This window comes from Schistocerca serialis, chromosome 2 (genome assembly GCF_023864345.2).
Source record: "Schistocerca serialis cubense isolate TAMUIC-IGC-003099 chromosome 2, iqSchSeri2.2, whole genome shotgun sequence".
Lineage (NCBI taxonomy): Eukaryota > Metazoa > Arthropoda > Insecta > Orthoptera > Acrididae > Schistocerca > Schistocerca serialis.
Window position 1 is genome coordinate 853,096,140 of NC_064639.1, and position 24,094 is coordinate 853,120,233.

General features: G+C 40.0%; 1 protein-coding gene across 2 annotated transcripts in view; it reads right to left on the minus strand.

Moving 5' to 3' along the window:
* Positions 1 to 4,680: 4,680 nt before the first annotated feature.
* The window catches only part of LOC126458145 (uncharacterized), an 85,969-nt gene continuing 66,555 nt past the window's right edge, over positions 4,681 to 24,094 (minus strand). The window contains exon 3 of one of the 2 annotated variants that reach the window (XM_050094999.1): positions 4,681 to 4,777. In XM_050094999.1, the coding sequence (XP_049950956.1) occupies positions 4,735 to 4,777 (43 nt within the window). In that variant the 3' untranslated portion in view covers positions 4,681 to 4,734. Of the gene's footprint in view, positions 4,844 to 24,094 lie in introns of both variants that reach the window. The other variant, XM_050095000.1, reaches the window with a different exon arrangement.

The window sequence follows — 24,094 nt, forward strand, 5'->3', positions numbered from 1 at the left end:
TCCGGTACTTTACCAACGCAGCTTCGACAGTTTACAATTACAATACCAATTGCTGCTTGGTCCCCGCATATCCCGACTTTGCCCCGCACTCGTTGAGGCTGTTGCCCTTTCTGTACTTGCCCAAGGCCATCTAACCTAAAAAACCACCCAGCCCACGCCACACAACCCCTGCTACCCATGTAGCCGCTTGTTGCGTGTAGTGGACTCCTGACCTACCCAGCGGAACCCAAAACCCCACCACCCTATGGCGCAAGTCAGGGAATCTGCAGCCCACATGGTCGCAGAACCGTCTCAGCCTCTGATTCAGACCCTCCACTTGGCTCTGTACCAAAGGTCCGGAGTCAGTCCTGTTGACGACGCTGCAGATGGTGAGCTCTGCTTTCATCCCACTAGCGAGACTGGCAGTCTTCACCAAATCAGATAGCCGCGGGAAGCCAGAGAGGATTTCCTCCGATCCATAGTGACACACATCATTGGTGCCGACATGAGCGACCACCTGCAGATGGGTGCACCCTGTACCCTTCATGGCATCCGGAAGGACCCTTTCCACATCTGGAATGACTCCCCCCGGTATGCACATGGCTTGCACATTGGTTTTCTTCCCCTCTCTTGCTGCCATTTCCCTAAGAGCCCCCATTACGCGCCTGACATTGGAGCTCCCAACTACCAGTAAGCCCACCCTCTGCGACCGCCCAGATCTTGCAGACTGAGGGCAACCTCTGGAACAGGACAAGCAGCCATGTCAGGCTGAAGATCAGTATCAGCCTGAGACAGAACCTGAAACCGGTTCATCAGACAAACTGGAGAGGCCTTCTGTTCAGCCCTCCGGAATGTCTTTCGCCCCCTGCTACACCTTGAGACGACCTCCCACTCTACCACAGGTGAGGGATCAGCCTCAATACGGGCAGTATCTCAGGCAACCACAGCCGTAGTCCGATCGGGGGATGCGTGGGACGAGCTGGCCGTCCCCGACAAACCCCCATCCGGACCCCCACAGTGATGCCCATTGGCAACAGCCTCAAGCTGTGTGACTGAAGCCAACACTGCCTGAAGCTGGGAGCGAAGGGATGCCAACTCAGGCTGCATCCGAACACAGCAGTTGCAGTCCCTATCCATGCTAAAAAGTGTTGTGCAAAGAACGTCTGAACTAATCTACAGAGAGCACAAACAAATCGACACAAAATTTAAACGGTTATTAAAATACAAGATTGCCTAGTAAATGCAGTAATGCTGCTACTTGTGCACTGCTGACACACTGCTCGGCGGCGGAAGGAGACTACGCGATTTTACACTATTCAGGTACTAAAACGCAATGCTACAACTCTCAAATACTATAATACGCCCGAAATTTATGAATTAAACAATGCAAGTACCAAAAACACGCAAAGAAATTAAGAATTAAACTATGTAACAAATGAGTGAGCTAGGAGTATACGACTTGCTGCTGCTTATCCAACGGCGGCAGATAGCACACTGACTGTGACCAACCGACACTGGCCGTTCAAAACAAAAACAGAAGACAAACAACTACGCGAATTTACACTATTCAGGTACTAAAACGCAATGCTGCAACTCTCAAATACTATAATACGCCCAAAATTTATGAATTAAACACTGCAAGTACCAAAAACACGCAAAGAAATTAAGAATTAAACTATGTAACAAATGAGTGAGCTAGGAGTATACGACTTGCTGCTGCAGCTGCTTATCCAACGGCGGCAGGGAGCACACTGACTGTGACCAACCGACACTGGCCGTTCGAAACAAAAACAGAAGACAAACGACTATGCGAATTTACACTATTCAGGTACTAAAACGCGATGCTACAACTCTCAAATACTATAATACGCCCGAAATTTATGAATTAAACAATGCAAGTACCAAAAACACGCAAAGAAATTAAGAATTAAACTATGTAACAAATGAGTGGGCTAGGAGTATACGACTTGCTGCTGCAGCTGCTTATCCAATGGCGGCAGGGAGCACACTGACTGTGACCAACCGACACTGGCCGTTCGAAACAAAAACAGAAGACAAACGACTATGCGAATTTACACTATTCAGGTACTAAAACACGATGCTACAACTCTCAAATACTATAATACGCCCGAAATTTATGAATTAAACAATGCAAGTACCAAAAACACGCAAAGAAATTAAGAATTAAACTATGTAACAAATGAGTGAGCTAGGAGTATACGACTTGCTGCTGCAGCTGCTTATCCAACGGCGGCAGGGAGCACACATATTATGACACTGACAGAGGATCTTTTTGTTAACTGTTCACAGTTTTTCACAATATTGCCAAGAGTAGCACCTGATTTTACAACACTTGTAATTTTGTAATGCGATTGCATAGCTATCACTATACTGGCTACTCCTTTGGCGTGGCTATCTCCTAATATACATATTTCACTTTTATGTGGCACTGAATTGACATTAAAATTCTTCACTGTAGGTTTTGTTTTCTTTTCCTCCAGTATTCCTCAAAGAAAGCCTGTTTAAAACTTTCCATGTTGTCTTACTTGTCTACAGCTAAATTTTCCCAAACACGAGCTTCTCCCATAATATTAAATACCACAAAGCCTATTTTCTGTTTGTCCTGCCATAACGTAGGCAACACATTCTCAAAATCACTCCAGAACTCTTTGGGATCACAGTTTTACTGGCATAAAATCTCAAAAACTGTCTGTCATTAACATAGGCAATTTCAGATGATTCTGCAACACTATTTATTATTACATGAGCACTACTGTTACTAATTCTCTATTCTACGTTGGTTAGCCTAATGTCATGCTCTTGTAGGTTCACATTTACTGCTGCTCTAAATTGGAATAAGTTAGTTTCTAAATCAGTTATTTTTGAACACACTTACCCTCCAAACATTTTACAGTTATCGCTTTCCTCCTTAATTTTAGTAGCCAGAGTTTTATGATCCTCATTACACTGTTTTTCACCATGACCTACTTGGCCTGTACTTTGGTCAAATCAGTACTAGCTGTTTAAAATCTTCAGCAACTTGCTTTGTATGAGTAGTTTGTTCACCTTTTACTGTTACAACATCATTCTTGCATTCTTGTTTTACATGGTAAATTTGACCTCTCATGCTTCCGTGAAGCTGGGCTATTGCCTTTTTTAAAGAATCACTTAAGCCTGAAATTCTGTGACCCTTTTCCTTCTGAATTTCCTCTTTAAAAATTTTCAATTTGTTATCAAACTCTTCTGACTGGTTTATAAACCCCTGATTAATCTGAGAAGCTAATCCACTTATTTTACTGTCCATTTCATTGCCCAGTCCACTTATCTTTGTATTCATATTGCTATTCATTTCAGACCAAAGTTAATTTATTTTAATATTAATACCCCCATCTGTATCATAATGTTTTGGAAGATAGTCGCAATGCAAACATTCTGCTCATCAGCCCCCAATGCCGGCTCTATTTTCACTTCAGTGACCATAAATAGTACTAATTTAACATTAGGACCAGCTACCTGATTCCTACTTATTTCTTGAACAGGAGTATTTTTATTTTTCTCATCAACTTCGAAATATGATTCACTTTTTATTTCCTTTATGGCTTCCCCCATGTTAGATACTGAATTTGGATAATCACTGTCATTAATCTGAGACACATCAAAACTAAAATTTCTTCTTATATTATTATCTGCATGTACTGCATCATTAAAATCTACACCCTTCCTCCTTTCACTTATTACAGGCTTATCACTTTTCTCTATATTCACAAGTTTCTTTACACACACACACACACACACACACACACACACACACACACACACACACACACACACACACACACACACACACACCAAATGAAGGAAAACACTACTTAGCTTTTTCTCCACATTGCCAACATGTCAAAATGCTACTGTGAATCCATCCTCCAAAGGCTGTCAACTCCAATCCAGTTTCTGGGACTGCGCGGCACTGTCCATGGCTGCCAACTGCTCCTTGTGCCAATCTGCTACTGACACTGCTCCCTGCTGGTATTGTTGTCATTCCTGAAGTTCTCTGCCCTCTCTGCCTGCTCAGTCCTGAACCTCCGCTAATATTGTTCACAGTTCTGCACTGGATTTAAGCCCTCCTCCTATCACTTTGGTTTCTAAGTTAATTTGAACACACATTGGTTTTCCTAACATGGGTTTTGCACTGCTGCTTTTGAAGTTCATTCAACACTTAACTTTATTTACCTGGCCAATGCACTATATGGGGTGGGGTAGATTGCTCTCTCTTTTTCCTTTAAACAATCTGTCCACCTGCCTGGACTGGTTTCAGGTTGTCTGCCCCTTCACTCTGCGACGGTAGATATTGATTTAGCCAATAAAACAGTGTTGACAAAAAGTCATTTAAACAGCTACCATGCAAAGGCCATGTAACTCCAATCCATGGGCAGCATCTGAAAGTTAGTTATGTTAAATCCAGCCTAGTCATCAAAGATAGGGTGCATAGGACACCTGTTTTCTCGAATCACTAGACAACATTCAAACAAATTGTATTGATGAGTTTTATTATAGAAGGAAAAGATTACAATATTTAACTTTGTGATTACACAGATGTGTTGCAAGCAAAGGGAAACATATGAAATAAACAAGTTTCTTCAGTATAGACAACGCTACATAGTACAAGCGTAATGACTAGGCTTGAAGCCACTCTTGAACTGGGCTGCGATCAGTCGAGCGTGATGCTTATATCCTCTTTGCATTGGGGCCATTGGGTCACGTTGTCATCCTGGAGAGGGCTCGGTCAGCGTGTGATTGGCTGAGAATTTGAGAATTTCCTAAATAGTTTTCTTGGTTTCTTTAAATAAACATTTCCACCTAGACTCTGCAGCAATAAAATAACAAATAAATTAAAGTGGATTACCCAGGGCATAAAAATTTCCTGTGTAAGTAAAAGGCAATTGCAAGAGAACTAAAATACAATAAAGTTATTGATTTCGTTAAATATGTTAGACTCTATAAAACCATATTTAAAAGAGCTGTCAGGGCAGCAAAACGACTGGCAAATAACAGACTGATTTTAAATCACAAAAATAAGACAAAGGCTGTGTGGTCAATCATTAAATCTGAGTTAGGTGTTAAAGCCTGTAACCAATAAATTTCAAATTGACATTGAAAGAACTACTATTTTAAGTCCAACTCAGATACCAGAGTACTTTAATGAATTCTTTATAAATGTAGGAAAGTCTGATGTAGATGTAACAGATTGTCACAACAAAGTAAAGCCCTTTGGCCTAGGTGAAAACTCTGAAAAAAAAATTTCTGTGGAGGATGTAGATAATGCTAGTCTAGCAGTAAGAAATAAAAAGTCTGCAGGTTGGAATGGAACACCCACCAAAGTTATTAAAGTGGTACACAACAGAACTGCAAACCCACGAGGCTCAAATAATAAATCAGTGTTTTGAAGACGGCTGTTTCCCAGAGGTACTGAAATATGCTGAAGTCAAACCACTCTTCAGGAGGGTATCAAGAGAGATCATGGGAATTATCGTCCCATCTTGATTCTCCCAGTCCTATCTAAAATATCTGAAAAACTTGCTGTTGCACAAATCCAAAACTTCATTGCAAAATATTTTGCTGTTCTAAACAATCAGTTTGGTTTTCAGCAGGGGAAAAACACCATATATGCAGTAAACAGTTTCATTGAGAAAATACGTACATCATTAGACAAGAGAAATAAGACAGCATGAATTTTCTGCGACCTCACAAAGGCGTTTGATTCTGTAAATTGTGCATTGCTTGTTTACAAACTTGAAAAGTATGGCATTAGCAGCAGTGCCCTACAATGGCTTAAATCCTACTTATCAGACAGAAAGCAAAGAGTTAGCATCTCTTCAAATGGTGCATATTATTTTTCTGACTGGAAAATAATAATAATAATATTAATAATAATAATAATATCTCAGGGTGTTCCAGAAGGCTCCATATTAGGCCCAGTCCTATTTCTCTTCTATGTTAATGACTTACCATTAAGTATCAGTGCCCCATCAGTTCTGTTCACAGATGATACTTCTGTCTTAGGTGAAGATCAGGATTTGGAGAAAATTCCCAAATCTGTGATCAAAACCCTCAGTACCTTAGAAACTTGGTTTCAGCTAAATGGGTTGAATCTAAGCATGTCTAAGACTCACATGACGCAGTTCAAAACCAAACAGTCAAAATGAGAGCAGATTAAGACTGTACACAACAACCAAGCTATAGAAGAAATTGACTCAGTCAATTTCTTAGGTTTAAATGTAGACAAAAATTTGAGCTGGCAGGCACACATTGGATATCTAGCAAACAAACTGAGCAGCTTTGCATTTGCAATGCATATATTATTAACTGCAACTGACATGGACACACAAAAAGTAGCATCTGCAAGCTACTTTGAATCCATTATTAGGTATGGTATTGTTTTTTGGGTAACTCAACAAACATAGTGCGGATACTAAAAATACAGAAAAAAATAACTCAAAATATGTGCACTGGAAACCACAAAGAACCATGTCGACCATTATTTAGAAAACTTAAAATATGAACTCTGCCATCCTTGTACATACACTCCTGGAAATGGAAAAAAGAACACATTGACACCGGTGTGTCAGACCCACCATACTTGCTCCGGACACTGCGAGAGGGCTGTACAAGCAATGATCACACGCGCGGCACAGCGGACACACCAGGGACCGCGGTGTTGCCCGTCGAATGGCGCTAGCTGCGCAGCATTTGTGCACCGCCGCCGTCAGTGTCAGCCAGTTTGCCGTGGCATATGGAGCTCCATCGCAGTCTTTAACACTGGTAGCATGCCGCGACAGCGTGGACGTGAACCGTATGTGCAGTTGACGGACTTTGAGCGAGGGCGTATAGTGGGCATGCGGGAGGCCGGGTGGAGGTACCGCCGAATTGCTCAACACGTGGGGCATGAGGTCTCCACAGTACATCGATGTTGTCGCCAGTGGTCGGCGGAAGGTGCACGTGCCCGTCGACCTGGGACCGGACCGCAGCGACGCACGGATGCACGCCAAGACCGTAGGATCCTACGCAGTGCCGTAGGGGACCGCACCGCCACTTCCCAGCAAATTAGGGACACTGTTGCTCCTGAGGTATCGGCGAGGACCATTCGCAACCGTCTCCATGAAGCTGGGCTACGGTCCCGCACACCGTTAGGCCGTCTTCCGCTCACGCCCCAACATCGTGCAGCCCGCCTCCAGTGGTGTCGCGACAGGCGTGAATGGAGGGACGAATGGAGACGTGTCATCTTCAGCGATGAGAGTCGCTTCTGCCTTGGTGCCAATGATGGTCGTATGCGTGTTTGGCGCCGTGCAGGTGAGCGCCACAATCAGGACTGCATACGACCGAGGCACACAGGGCCAACACCCGGCATCATGGTGTGGGGAGTGATCTCCTACACTGGCCGTACACCACTGGTGATCGTCGAGGGGACACAGAATAGTGCACGGTACATCCAAACCGTCATCGAACCCATCGTTCTACCATTCCTAGACCGGCAAGAGAATGTGCTGTTCCAACAGGACAATGCACGTGTGCATGTATCCCGTGCCACCCAACGTGCTCTAGAAGGTGTAAGTCAACTACCCTGGCCAGCAAGATCTCCGGATCTGTCCCCCATTGAGCATGTTTGGGACTGGATGAAGCGTCGTCTCACGCGGTCTGCACGTCCAGCACGAACGCTGGTCCAACTGAGGCGCCAGGTGGAAATGGCATGGCAAGCCGTTCCACAGGACTACATCCAGCATCTCTACGATTGTCTCCATGGGAGAATAGCAGCCTGCATTGCTGCGAAAGGTGGATATACACTGTACTAGTGCCGACATTGTGCATGCTCTGTTACCTGTGTCTATGTGCCTGTGGTTCTGTCAGTGTGATCATGTGATGTTTCTGACCCCAGGAATGTGTCAATAAAGTTTCCCCTTCCTGGGACAATGAATTCACGGTGTTCTTATTTCAATTTCCAGGAGTGTATATGATATTATTATGTTTTTGTACACCAGACATGAATTATTTGACTGAAACCATTTTGTCCATTCACATGATACTAGAAACAAAGAAAATTTTATGCTCCCCACCCACCACCTCAGACTGTATGCCCAGGGACCTCAACACATGAGAACGAAAATTTGTATTAAATTATAAGGGAACAAGTTGATGCAGATGAATTTAGGTTCACTTAAACGAAAGCTGTATGAGGTACTGACATTGAGGTGTTATTATTCAGTGGATGAATTCATGCAGGACAAACTGGAAATGTGAGCTGCATACAATGAGTTACATATTCCAAGAAATATCCTTATAGTGTTATTATTTATTGTAGTGCTATTATTTAACAATGTAAAAATCATTGTAACTTTATTATAAATTTTTGACGTGTCTTCCGTATGCAAACCAAAAAGATTGCAAATGTACATCATAAGATGAATAAAACACAGTTCACAAAATTCACATGTCATGTACTAGGAAAAGGAAACGATTTAAAATGGTTAGGACCAACAGAGAGGTAGGACTGATTACACACACCACACCACTCAAAGATTAGGCACTAGGCCTGTACTGACTGAGCATCTGCTGCTTGCAAGGCAATGTGAAGAGCAATCTATGATTTTGAGACATTTAATCAGTATGTCATCAATCCCTCCAACTGTTATTGCCAGTAGATGAACCCTGATGATGCCACTGCTTCTATATTCAAGCAGCTCGTCATTTGGGCTCAAAAGAGGTGAGCGGACTCATAACAAGGCATCCCTCCTCAGAAAAAATCTGAGAGGGTACTGGGAATCAAACCCATGTCATTCTTCACCAAAGTCAGCAATGTTAACCATTTGACTACAGAATTGGTCATTGATTACATATTACAAGTCATACAAAAATCAAAAACTCTCTGTACAATGCCTGAAATCAGATACTGAAATTCAATCTCTATGGCCAATAGTTGAAAGAGAAACATGAAAATCAGTCACAAAATATGTCACTGCAGGAAACAGCCATTTACTAAATGATAACAGGCAGGTAGCCCAATGTATTTAAAAATCATTATCTTGAAGCGGGTCAGAAGATTGTCATGAACATTTCAATGGATAAAGTAATAGAATGTAAGCCAGAAGCAATGCCTCATACATACTGACAAAATACACTCTGCCAAAGACATTAAGAATGTAATTACCTCCATCAAAACAAAACACTCTTACAGAGTTGACAGTATGTCAGCTAAAATACTAAATTCCTCTTCTTCACATACATATATGTATTCAGTCATGTGTGCAACATGTCCCTGTCACAGGGGGTATTTTCAGACTGACTGAGATATGCTATGGTCAGACCACTTTACAACAAAGGCACAATGCAGATATGAAGGACTATTAACCAGCCTCCTGCTTACTTCCTCCTTGAAGGTACTGGAAAAAATATGTATGCATGAACTATAACACACATATTTCAAAAGGGTCTCCCTCCACAGAACGTGTTAATTTTTCAATTCACAAATCAGGTTACACAAAATTTAAATGATGAAATATTGCCAACTGATATTTTCCATGACTTGTTAAAAGCATTTGATTGGGCAGTACATAGTACTCTCATAGGGAAGCTGAAATATTATGTATCAGAAATCTTGCTAGTAAATGGTTTTCATCTATCTAAGTGGAAGGATTCTGCTTGTCACTTTAGAAAATCAGAAATTGTATATGGTGAAACAGAATCTTTAGAAAGTGGGAAATAGAATCTTTAGAATGTACCATAGAATGTCTACAGATGTACCACTTCATGTGTTTTTGTTGTATATTAGTGAAGCAGAAATAGTTCACTTTGTTGACATTCCAGGTACTGTAATCAAGCCCAATTATGACCTGAAAATGTAAATACTATTTCACTGAGAATTAATAATGGTTCTCTGCAAATGGACTGTCACAAAATTTAGGTAAAACACAATATACACAAAGAAGTACTGTACAAGACCTCATGACAGCATTAAAATAATTTATGAGGATGAATCAATAAATGAAATAGAATATTCGAAATTCTTAAGTGTTTATATTGATAAGTATTTGAACTGGAAGTCATGTATTACAGGTCTTAAATGCATGTTCTTTGCAACTTACATGTTACGTTTACATTTTGGAGTTGAAATTGTAAAATAGTACACTTACATTTTCTACTTTCATTTACTAGTATCCTATGATACGGTATTCTGGGGTAACTTGTCACTGAGGAAAAAAAATATTTCTTGCATGGCAGTATTTAATAAAGATAATATGTGTTGCCATTCTAGAATGTCTTGAAGACAGCTCTTTAAACAGCTGTACATACTGCCAATAGCCCCTGAATCTATTTATGTATAAGCCACTATTTCCTTATAAATAAAAATAATAAAAAAACTTTGGAAGTCATGTAAAAAGTCAACATGTTACCATATTTTCCTCTGAATATATGTGCTACAAATTGTAGTGGTCACCCCTTGGGTCAGAATTTTTAGTAGATGTGGATGCTGAGCTGGTAAAGTGGTGGTGTTATTGGTGCAGGAGGCTGAGCTCAGGAGCTGGTGTGAGTGGTTGTCATATGGTATAAGTCATAAGTGAAACACTGGTGTCTGGAATCATATTTACTACTTGTGATTTTATGATAGGTATTGGCTTCTCCAGCATGACAAAAGCATGTTGATTCACACACTCAAGTGTGACAAGGAATGTAGAGACAGCACTTTGTCAGCTGTGGCCATCAGGTAGGTCAGGACCCAACAGCAACGTCATGCTGGTAGCTGGGACAAGAATCTGCAGGAGCAAACTCATTGTGGCTCACTGGCAGCTAGTGCAACCTGCCTCAGCACTCTTAGAAGATGGACATGTGCTTAAATGTGTGCCATCAGCATATCACAGATGGTGGCTGTCACGAAGGTGGAAGCCCAGGACCCAAATAAGCTACACAGAATACAGCCAAGGAGGCAGCCCACAGGTATCTCACCCAACAGGTTGCAGGCAGTAGTTTACAATTACTTGTTATGGCCTTTCACCAGGGGAAAGTCAAGATTCGTCCACATCTTCTTCAATCAAGGCAGTGACCACACAGCAGTGGCAGCTTGCAGCAGCTAACTCCCACTACAGCTGGCTGACTGTGGTGTCGGAGGTGAAGTCTTGTCTTGGCAGCAGGCAGCACATCATGATTCGTCAACCAAGTTATCCTCTAACTAGTGAGACTATCATTTGTCGAAATCAGAGATGCAGACGGGATGACCACACAGTGAAACTGAGGCTTCTGAAACATTCGTATTTAAGCTGGACAGGATTTCATCGAAGCCAGCAAAGCAGTCGTTTTCCCTCATTATCTGGAGGTGTCAGTGGGCTTCTTCCCACTGTTGTGTATCAATTATTGTTGATTCCCTTTGCCTTCACACTTTCTGTGAGTGCTAGGAAGCTGTGAAGAGGTTGAGTGTTGAGGTTACAAGTTACAGCTGCATATTGCAAGGCTTGCAGAATAATGCAATAGGTGCTATCATACTGCATTGTTTGCACTTCTTGATTATGACCCAGCTCAGTGTGGAAATGAATTGTGAGCAGCATTGTATCTTCTACAACAATGCACTCTTTGCATGCTCCAGATACCAGTTATGACACACGGTACGAGCTGGTTCTGATTCTCTGCCATTTGTACCAAATAATAACTTTAAAAAGTTATATGCACATTGTAGAAGTTGGACTTGCTGTTCAACAATTCTGTCTTCTTCAATAAATTCATCTTATATTTTACTGTTATGTTGCCCTAGACAACTTCATTTTACATGTATGGTTTATACTATGCGATCCTCATGAGAGTGAGTTACATTATTTGTCCCCACTTAAATCTCGGTTTTACTCCCTAACATGGTCAATATCTTTCTATTCTACATGTTATAATTTAATTGCAAGTATTGGTACCACTGGTTTCAGTTCATACTTCTTAGCAACGGTGTTAAGCCATTCTATGGGGAACTGGTGCAAAGGTAGGTCTGGAGGATTCGCAGATTTATGCCTCCAATGTAGGTAGAGTGTATAAGTTGATATAAGAAACATGGCTATGCAAGTCACAGGAACACTTATAGTGACAATCGTCTGATGCAGTTTTTCTCAGAAATGTTGGATGCATTTGAATATCTGTTCTGTAGTAATACACCCCTTTTCTGATGCAATAAGTTCATCTGTTGAGTGTAGGATTTCCATATGTAAAGTGTCATTAAGAAATATTAGATTTTGGATAGGTTTGGTATTCAAATGATTTTCTGGCCAGTAAAACATCGTTGTTGATATACTGATCATGGTCTCACCAGTAACGGTTGTTAGAACCAATAGTTCATCCATGCTACAGCACCCATCAAGCCATTAATAAACATACCGCTACCCTGAAGTTCCATCCTTTTCCATGCCCCTAGATTTCCCAACTTCACAACAGTTGATGATTAGTCTGTGGCATAAAAACTGAGTAAAACCAGTGGGTACCTACTTTCTAAAAATGTGTTTGAGGTTCCAACCCCTCTGTATGTCATTGTATTGCATCAAGTTTACCTCTCAGTAGCTATGTTGAAGGGAGATGTTATTTATCTTCTGTAGACATCCTTATGTGGTGAGTGACCTTGGCACTGTACATGCCAACTATAAACTGGAGGTGTGTGTCTTAATCTTATGTTGGCTGTTAACATAATGACCCATCACCTTTGAAATTGTTCTATGAATCCATTCCATTTGCCCGTTTGCTTGCTGTTGGAAGGGACTTGTCCGTAACTTGTGAATGCAAATTATATGGCACAGGTGTTTCTTAAAATCAGACAAGAAGTTCATATCCTGATCAGTCAGTAAAGTTTCTGGTATACCAAATTTAAAAATCCAGTTATTCACTAATGATGAAGCAACAATACTATCCTGCTAGTCATTAACAGCTGTCATCGATATAAAACCCAGAAATCTACATATACTCTGCAAACCACTGTGAGGTATATGGCAGAGGGTGTGTTCCATTGTACTGGTTATTAGGGTTTCTTCCTGTTCCAATCACGTACAGAATGATGAAACAAACCTGTGACCATTCGTGCTGCCCTTTTCTGTATACATGCAATATCCCCTGTTAGTCTTATTTGGTATGGATTCCACACACTTGAGCAATATTCCAGAACCATTCATATGAGTGATTTGAAGCAGTCTCCTTGTAGACTGATTGCACTTCCCCAGTATTTTATCAGTAAGCTGAAGTGTAACACCTGCTTTACCCTTGACTGAGGCTATGTAATCATTTGATTTCATATCAGTACAATGTGTTGTCATCCAGGTACTTGTAGGAGCTGGTCGATTCCAACTGTGACTCATTGGTAGTATAGAATACTAAATTTTTTTATTTTGTGAAGTGCACAATTTTACATTTCTAAATATTTAAAGCAAGTTACCACTCTTTGCACAACTCTGAAATCTTACCAATATCTGGCTAAATATTTATGCAGCTTCTTTCAGGCAGTACTTCATTATAGATAACTGCATCATCTGCATAAAGTCTGAGATTACTATTAATATTATCTGCAATGTCGTTAATATACAACATGAACAGCAAGGATCCCAACACATTTTCCTGGGGCACACCTGAAGTTACTTCTACATCTGATGATGACTCTCCATCCAAGATAAGATGCTGCATCTTCCCTACCAAAAAGTCGTCAACCCAGTAAAAAATTTCACTTGATAACCCATATTATGTACTTTTGAAAATAAGCATAGGTGTGGTACTGAGTCAAATGCTTTTTGGAAATTAAGAAGTACTGCATCTACCTGCCTGCCTCAATACAAAGCTTTCAGTATGTCATGTGAGAAAAGTGCAAGTTGGGTTTTTGGAATAAATGCTAGTTGGCATTGAGCAGATCATTCTGTTCAAGATACCTCATTATGCTTGAGCTCAGCACATGTTCTAAGATTCTAGAACAAATCAATGTCAGCAATATTGGACTCTATTTTTGTGGATAACTTCTACCATCCTTCTTGTAGACAGGTATGACTTGTGCTTTTTTCCAAGAACTGAGCACAGTTTTTTGTTTGAGGAATCTATGATAGATTATAGTTAGAAGGGGAGCAAACTAAGCTGCAAATTCAGTATATAATTTGACAGGGATTCCATTGGGACCTGGAGCTTTGTTCAATTTTAACGACCACAGATGTTTCTCAACACCACTGACACTAATACATATTTCACTTTTCAGTGGCACAGGGACAAAATTGGGGCAGTTCTGAGTTTTCTTTTGCAAAGGAAAATTTGAAAATGTAGTTAAGCATTTCAGCTTTTGATTTGCTACCATCAATTTCAGTTCCTGTCTCATTCACTAGCCACTGGACACTAACTCTGGTGTCACTAACAGCCTTTACATATGACCATAATTTTTTTGGGTTTTGTGAAATGAAAATGAAATTTCATGTGGTGAGGGACTCTCGTCTGGTAGACCAGTCACCTGGTGCAAGTCTTTTTAGATGACACCACTTCAGTGACCTGCATATTGTTGAGGATGATAAGATGATGAAGATAACACAAACCCAGTCCCTAAGTGGAGAACAAACCCAGTCCCCTTGCCTGGCATTCTGCTGTGCTGGCCACTGAGCTATCAAGATGGACAGTTTCATGAAATATCATTTGACAGCATTCTGCTACGGTAGTCATTGTAGGCATCATGCATTTTTCTCTTAACAGTCAGATGTTTTTCATTCAGCATTTCTCTATCTATAGCACTGCAATTTGCTTTACAACTATTATGCAGGAATCTCTGTTTCTTTGCAAGTTTCTTTACAGTGACTGTGTACCATGGAACTGTTGTACTGGGTATATATCTATCCAGTGCATCATCAACTATTCTTTTAAACTTGAGACATAGTTCCTCTGCATGCTGCTGATCTGTGCTGAAAGTTGAAAGTTTCTCATTGATATATGACACTATTGATTTCTAAAAAGGTTTTGACACCTCTGGCAGTCTTTAAGAAATGAAATTTTTTGTAGTTAACATCAGTTCGTTGAACGTACTGCTCCACATCACATTTTCTCATCTGCCTCCAAACTTTTTGGCTACCCTTCTCTCTGTCACTCTTCAACCACCATGACCTGTCGACACACGGTCAGATGCCTGTTGCATTTCTTCATTGCTCAGCAAAAACGGAACCATTAGGCACAGTCTACATTTTGCTAACTAGCATAATAAGCCCTTGTGCATTATAAACTGCACATGCAACCTGAATTCCTTACAGTCTGCGTCACTTATCTGCACTCTCTGCCACTCACTCACGCGTTTCACAAACGCCTATAGCACTATGACCTTGGGGCTAAGAAAAAGTGTTCATGTTTGTATGTTTTTCCCAGTGTTATGAATGATTTCATAGACGAACTCACTCAACTTAAGAGAACATCTTGTCAACCTGCTACAGGGATCCTTCAAACCCAGTAGCCATTTCAGTGAAGCTGGTCTGTTACAACTTTGAATTTCTGCCTGTATATATAACATCGAAAGTAAGTGATCCCATAGATCACTGCCACCATTTCCTTCTCAATGGTAGATAAACTGTGTTCCACTCTGTTTAGCTAATTAGATGTGTATGCTTATAACCTCCCTCTTCCTAATCAGCATACTGGATTGCATTATAAATGACCCTGATCGCATTTGCCTAATGACATTTTAAAGTATGTGAGGCTATTGTTACTGAAGGAAAATAACACCAGTTAGTTGAAGGAAAGTGTTGTGCAAAAGAAAACACTGATTAGCTAAAATGGGGATAATAGGATGGTCGCCAGCCTGCTAGGGCAATGAATCTCCAGAATCTTAAGAAAGGTAATGGCAAAGAAATTTATGCAAATAACCACTAGTGTGGCAACAGAAGGTTGTCAGGCTTCTCCACAGTGCAACAGTTCATGAGAAAATAAATGAATCTGAAAGCACTGTGTTTGCAGTTACTTATTCTGAAATACTAAATTTTGAAAGTAAAGTTAAATGGAGTTACTGATTAAATAAATCCAACTAAAGCTTTGCTATGGAAAAAATTAGTGTCAGTAATCTCAGTGTAACATAACGCAAAATTTAGAGAAGAGCAAACAATTTACTTTTGATTACTGAAAGACTGAACTGAAAGCAAATGAGCAGCTAATTTTACTTGAAATATAAGAATAAGTGAAATTGTGCACTCTTAATTAGTGCTGTATCTTTAGTTATTAGTTTTGCCAGTGAAATTTTATGTTACTTTAAATAAATGAAGTTAATACTCAAAATTGCAAATTAGTTAAGCCTCTGTTATGCAATAAAAGAATGAACAGTTACTGATGCAAAAACTTTAGACTGAAACTGGTAATTAGCAAACACACAGAATTGTCAATAAATAGTTGGTCAATTTTCATAATTTTATGACACTTAGTGATTGCCTGGGAAGGAAACGGACTCCGTTTGGTAATAATGTCAGGACAATGACAACACAGGTGCCCAACAAGTTTAAACTATTACAGGTTATTATTCAAGTTAATGATACTTTGCGAAAGAAATGCCTCTGGGTAATGCCTAAATAAGTTTATAATTTTCCACTTAACAGTCTTACGATGTAGCTGTATGGATGATGAAGAATGTAGCTGACAACAATGCTGAGCTGTCACTGTTGCTGCTCGTTGAGAACCTCGATCCGTCTCCAGAGCCACAGGTAATTATTGGACAGGCACGAGTCAGAACTGCAGCTTCTCCACCTGTCTGCTACTACTGTGCTCTCAATACTTGCGTGTTAACAACTTTGGTAAGCATACATTGGCACGATCATAGCTGCAAACTGCCTCAGTGGGAGTGCCCAACAAACATTTCTGGACTTTCTCATGACTCAAGCTGTTCTGCTTCCTCTTTGCTTGCAACAAGCAGAGACTCTCCAGACCAAAAGATAAACAACAGTAAAGCTACAGCCATTTCATCATTGCTATTGATACATTTAAATAAAGTTCCCTTGGCTATTACCCAGCAATTTACAATATTTTCATTATAATTACAATCGATTACATACTGTCAGAAATAAATATACTATTACATCAATTATGTATTAAATGTAGTTTCTGTAACAAAGCTTACAGGTTCAGAATCAGAAGTACAGTACAAGTTATCAATGGATATTAAACGGAGAAAAGTTTTGGATGGTGCAGAAGATATTTTATCTACATTTTCAGTGTTACATGCTACAGGACACTCTTTACCATCTATTTCCTGACAGAGACCGCAATCAAAACCACTATCGCTAGCATTACAGGAAAGGGTGAATTCTTTGTCGAAATTAGAAAACACCAGTCTGGGTCTTTGTTTCATGCTTTTTTCAAAGTCTGAAAGGCACACCATGTCCCAGTGGCCATTCAGATATAGCAACTCTTTTCAGGAAATGATTTAATGGTTGAGCAGTTTACATAAAGTTTTTGACAATTTTTCAGCAATAGTTACAGAGCCACAGAAAAGACTGTAACTGTTTCATTGTTTGAGAGGTTGGAAATTCAGATTACTGACACTAAATGGGGATCAGTCCATATACCCTCTTCCCTAGTAATGTGGCCTCTCATTGAAATTTACCATGCATTTTCTAGATTTTAGACCACACAAAACCGCATCTATCAATCTCCGAATGTGGTTGGTGCATTGGCACTACCTCCATCAGGTGGTAATTACTCTGCATGCTCATTGTGGAGTAGTATTTGCATTTGCCTATGTCATTGAGCATTTCCTTGATATTTGGTATTGGATAGATGTCAGTGGTAGTTCGAATGTTCAAGTATGTAAAACTAAACTCTGCTTGAACAGGTCACGAAGTCCCAATGGTGCCGACCGGCTACTGCGTCGCCCTCGGCCCACAGACATCACTGGATGCAGATATGGAGGGATATGTGGTCAGTATTCGAGTATCTATAGTTGCAACAAAAACAATATTTCAGGACCAGGACCATGAGTGACTATCATTGTGTTCTACCAGCTGCCAGTCGATGAATTCTTCCATGAGTTGTTGCAGTTGCATAGGAATACACAATAAGGCTTCCTATAAACCACAGCTCTATTTCATGTCAGTAGGCGATGTTGGGTAAGCAGTGTCATGGCTAATGGGCACTGTGCATTAAACAGATTCTTAAACTGTAACAAGAGTGCTTCCACAGCTCTACGATCACTGCCCTCCAGATGACTCATTGTCACATAACGCAGAATCATTGACAGTATGCTTGTTTGTGTGGTCAGTACATGACATATCTCTATCTTCTTCATGCAAAACATCAAATGTGGTGAGCTTTAAGCCCTGTTGTAGAGTGGCATCATCCACACCAAAATTATCTACGTTAACCAGAACCATACATTCACCATTCATGTTACTTATTTGTGCTATGCTTCTGCATACAAAACAGTGTGTTGTATCCAAACTCTCATTATCTTCAAGTGACTCAAACACACATAACTCTCCTACAGTAAGTGTGTACTCACTGAGACCCAAACTACATTCCCTGTATCTGATGGTACGTTAGCAAGGAAACCCACCTTTAGTGCGAGTGTACCCAGTGCAGATAACAACACTACCTTCATTGCGGTGATATCATCCAGCAGAAACAAAGTCCTTCCAAGCCCAACTGTAAGCTGCAAAATATGAATTTTAGCCTGCTGTCTAATAATGAAATCAAGCCCAGAACTGCAGAATACCCTTCACCAGCCAGTGGCAACACCACCATGTGCTCAAAAAAGTCTTAACGCCTGTGCTAAACTTGAACAGTGTTGTTCCAAGTAACTGTAAAGCAGAGACTGTCATCTGTTTCTACCCAAGAGATCTAGTGCAACAACTGATACACACATCCTTGTATCTATTAAAAACCGATATTACTTGGCACCAATAGCAGCACTACATTTTATTGGGAATGATTTCTGATGGCTGATACATTCTCGTTTGTGTTTAATAAATGATTTTGCTGATAGCAATTCTCCCGTTTCTTAGGTACTCCTGTGCTCCAATGCTTTATAACCCATTCGTTCCCACTTGTAGTATTCCAACTGATGACAGTGTTGTTAGATGTGTTACTCATGACCACACCTATGGTATTTTATTACTCAGGCACACCCACGGAGGTCACCATGCCCCCTAACTGCTATATCTCTCTCTTCCAGCTGTGTGGAAATTCTTATAGGTGGGACCAAATTAGATGAATTCTCTCTCTTAACCCCACATGACTTTTCAGTGGAAATATCAAGTACAAATACATCAAGAGCCTGGTTCTTGGCTTCTTAGTGTAGCACTGTATTGGTTTCCAACATACTTGCTATGCTTCTGCGTCAACATATTTAATTTCCCTCTGAAGAAGCAACTGCAGTTTTACTTATGATACCACTGTTGTAACCCTCAGCTAGCTGTTGAATGTCTGCGCATCCTGCAAGGTCTCATGGTAAGTAACATATGCCTTAGCTTCTCCGGTCACCCGCAGTCTGGTCATAAGAAGGCAAATTTCATCAGACCAACAGCTCAACTCAGCTGCAGCTCAGACATCATTGAGAAACATGGTTATGTCCTCTGTTGCCTTGCCAGGAAAAGGTGATCTCACGTCCTCAAGTTTTCCTAGTACTTTTTGCTTCTCAGCATGCATTACCTCTGCCTGTTCTTTGTAATATTCTAATTCCCCAGCTTCCTATTTAAGGACTGCTTGTAACCTAATGATCTTCTCCATGGCAGCAACAGAGTCAGCCAACCTAGTAGTGCACATGTTTCTACCCGGATCTTGTGTATTCTACTACTGCCCAAACAATAAAGAAATACAAAACACAAAATGCAATCATGTCAGGTTTATACTACAGATTACAAAATACACAAGTTACTCTAGTTCTTACAGCATATCATAGCCCACCTACATTCACTACAATCTCAATCCAAATAACCCCATCATTGGCAAGTGAAACACTTGGCTGGTGCAGCCTTCATGCACATAGCTCATGGCCAGAAAGACTGCAAAACACACAACCTGAAGGTGTTAAATACGACTCATGACAGTTACCCTTAAGAGCAGACAAGTCAGGAGGTTAACATGGTTGTATACACGTTGCCTTCAGATTAAAATAAACATTCTTACAAGCCACTATGCCCACTGAATGACATAATGAAAATGGCCATGTCGGCTGCACACTGATTGAAGCTGCTGTGATGACGGCGACATCAGAAACTGATTGTAGCAGTGTCCATTGGTGGTCCACTTCTAACCACCAGTTGTAGCAGTCACCCCTTGGGTCAGGACTTTTAGTGAGTGTGAGTGGGGAGGCTGAGTGGGTGAGATGGTGATGTTATTTGTGCAGGAGGCTGAGATCGGGAGCTGGTGTTGGTGGTTGTCATAAGCTCTAAAATGCCAGTGAAACAATGTCATCTGGAAACATATTTATTACTTGTGATTTTACAGTATGGATTGTCATCTCTGGTACGGCAGAAGACATACTGATTTGCACACTAGAGTGTGAGAAGGAATGCGGAAACAGCGCTTTGTTAGCTGTAGTCACTGTGCATTTCAGGACCCAGTGGCAATGTCGGTCAGGTAGCCAGAAAGAAGTCTGTAGGCACGAACCTGCTGTGGACCACTGGCAGCTCATGTAGCCCACCCCAGCAGTCTCAAAGATGGATATGTACCAACAGCATATCATGGGGCCTGCACTCAGGTGTCTCGCCCAACATATTGTAGGTTTTGCCCAAAAGTGTCTCACCCAACATATTGTAGGCAGTAGTTTGCAGTCACTTGGTATTGTCTAAACCAGGGGAAAGCCCAGATACATTGGTTTCTACTTCAACGATGGCAGTGAACAGACAGCAGTGGCGTCTTGCAGTGGATAAGTTCCACTACAACTGGCTGACTGTAGTCTCAGAGGTGAAGTCTTCTCTTGGCAGCACATCCCAATTCATCAAACAAGTTACCCTGTAACTAGCGAGACTGTCATTTCATTGGAATCAGAAATGCAGACAAGATGATTACACATTTAGACTGAGGCTTCTGAAATGGTTGTATTTAAGATGGACGTAATGTCATCATAGCCAGCGATGCAGTCATTTGCCCTCATTATCCACAGGTATCAGCAAACTTTCCCCCACGATGGTGTATCAATTATTGCCAGTTTTGCTTGCCTTCACAATTTCTGTCGGTGCTAGGATGACATGTAGTGGCTCAGCTTGGAAGTTACATATTACAGTTGCATACTGCAAGGCTTGCAAATGATGCACTTTGTGCTTTCATACTGTGTTGTTTGCAGTTCTTGATAATGGTTTGGCTCCCAATGGAAATATATTATGAGCTGCACCCTGCCTTCTGGAACATTGCTCTCTTTGATTACTCCAGATACTAGTTATGATACAGTGTATGAGCCGAACGTGATTCTCTGCTGTCTGTGCCAAGTAATAACTTATAAAAGTTTATGTGCACAACCCAGGAGTTGGCCCTGCTGTGCAACAAATTATAAAACTGATTTTCTCCATAATATTATGAGAATTTACAATATTATGCTCCATGGAATGTGCAAGTAAGTAACATAAATACTTAAAAATAGATAACAGCACTTCTAGCTTTGGCGATTACAGGATAAGCCCAGTTTTTAAGGCATTTGAACATGATGAACAGCTTCCACCCACCATCACCTACTCCACTGTTACCAAAACAAGTTTTAAAATTAAAGGTAGTACACTTACAAAACAACTTTTGTCATTTATCAAGTGATGTGTTCATTTTATGGTTTTCTACTTGGAGGTGACAAACATCAAATTGGCAAAACATAGGAATGGACTTATACATATTGTTGATCTTTGAGGTAACTACTATCTAGTTGGAGATAATGCTTTCAGTATGGCTTGAAGGATCAAAGTGCCTGCTATGCTACATTGGCCATTTGGACCCTCCAGTTCAACACAAGTTTTCCATAATTCTGGATACATGTGTTTGTGCTCCAAAAAATCCTAAACTTGCTGTAATCTTGGATTTGACCCATGTTAGCCTAACACTCCATTTCTGTTCCTCCTCTGGTATCTGTCAGAATACTATCTTATTTTACTTTTATTTATTCTTCACAGTACGTGGCCCTACTTTTAACAGTTTGTTCTTTACCTATTTATTATAGTTTATTTATATTGTTATTTCCGAGTCACTTATATATATATATATATATATATATATATATATATATATATATATAAATATATATATATATATATATATATATATAAAAATAGCCATCTTAACTTGGGAAATCAGCAGTCACAATTTGTGATTAGTATACTTTTCCGAAATAGCCTCCAGTGGCTGCTTCTGTCAATGTATAAGGGTCATTCCACATCCACAAAAGCTCTCTTACATGATAAGACCTATGGGACACGATGTGTGAATGCATAAATGGATAGATGCTTGAATGAAAGAATGGATAAACTGTAAGTTCCTGATATTTCTCTTTTTGCTCTGTTCATCATTTCTTAAGTGAAGCTGACACAGCACTTACCAATGTATTACCTTTGGCCTTACAGTCTATCTCACATCTTTTCCTTTTTTCCTTCTTTCTTCTTCATACAAGACATGTCCCTATTGGCCAGGTGTTCTGAGTGATAATACTTTAATTCCCTGCCAATTAATTTTTTCCCCATCAAGTCCGTGTTCAGTCTTGATCTTTCTAAAGGATGAGTCTTCAGAGAAAGATCTCAGTTTACAAATAACATGCACAGAACCAAAGTTAGATAAGCAACAGAAATTACACATTGTATTCCAATTCTTATGTAGGATATACATCCATGACCTGTATTCTGTCCGAACTTATTTACTGCCCACTGTATTCAGATCTAATTATTGTAGTGTGGTGTAATGATAGACATGCATCCCCCTCTCTTTCTTTTGACATTGTAGAAGAGAAATTATTAATTGTGAATCATGTTGCAATGTTTACCCAAGTGTCAGTTTCATGTGGTGTCGCACACCCCTAAAGTTTCAATGACATGGATGGCTCTTGTCATGGTATATATCCAGTGTTTCACAAAAAATGCTGCAATCTTTTTTATAAAGACTCTAGTATGGGTTAACAGAACACACGCCAGTAAGTAAGCAAGTGTTACTAAACTGTGTGTGCTGCCTTATTGCTGTTAATGAGGATATGAGTGTCCAAGGGGTACAAGCGACAAAAAGTTAGTTTTGAGATAATCAACTTTAAACTTGAGGTTGCATAATTGATTCCACAACAAATATAGAAAAATTTATAGCAGATCATTTAAAGATATTGTTTAGTATTTTTATGCTTTATATTACTGTAGCAAATATTTTAGTCAGTTGACAATGATCATTGATAATTTTATGATGGGCTTCGCTTGTACCACTTTGCTTCCAAGCGAGAGTTAGGAAGGTATGAACTCAAAGAAATATTAAAAGATTTTTCAAATGTTTTACTTTAATGTGGATCATAATATATAATGCACATTAAATACAATAATACTGAATGTTCGAAACAACCCTAGAAAAAAATTTCTTTTCTAATTATAGATAAACTGTAAGTTCCTGATATTTCTCTTTTGGTTTAAAAAATAAATTAAATGAAGTAATAGAATCAATCCTAAAATTCTTCTTGTATTATTACATTCTTAATCTGAATTGCTGTCAAACATATTGTCATTTTCGTCTTCTGAGATAGACTGTTCTTCATGATGCACTGCACATGCTACTGACAAAGACCGATGGTTGTTTCTCTCTCTTATGGTTTTCCTCCGCAAGCTTAGTTGATTCCTTTCCTCTTGCGGACGGACTTCAGCATTGAGTTCTGTGCAGAATCAGTGATGACCAGGAGGCACAAATGACAGAAGGTTCAGTAAATCTTTGTACGTTTTTGCCGTAATTTTTGGCAGAGTTGTTCAGCAAGTTACGACTTCAGAGTATCTGAACATTTCTTCCAATGTATTTATCTTTATACTGTAGGTGAAGAGTTCAAAATCTTCAAAATATACATTTACAAGACACTGTCCATGGTTCATCTTTTTTGAAGTGCAGACACTGCATTTTTTGAATTCCTTTTACAGATTTTGCACAGAATGGCTCAACCATGTCCAATGTGATAAAATCCTTATCA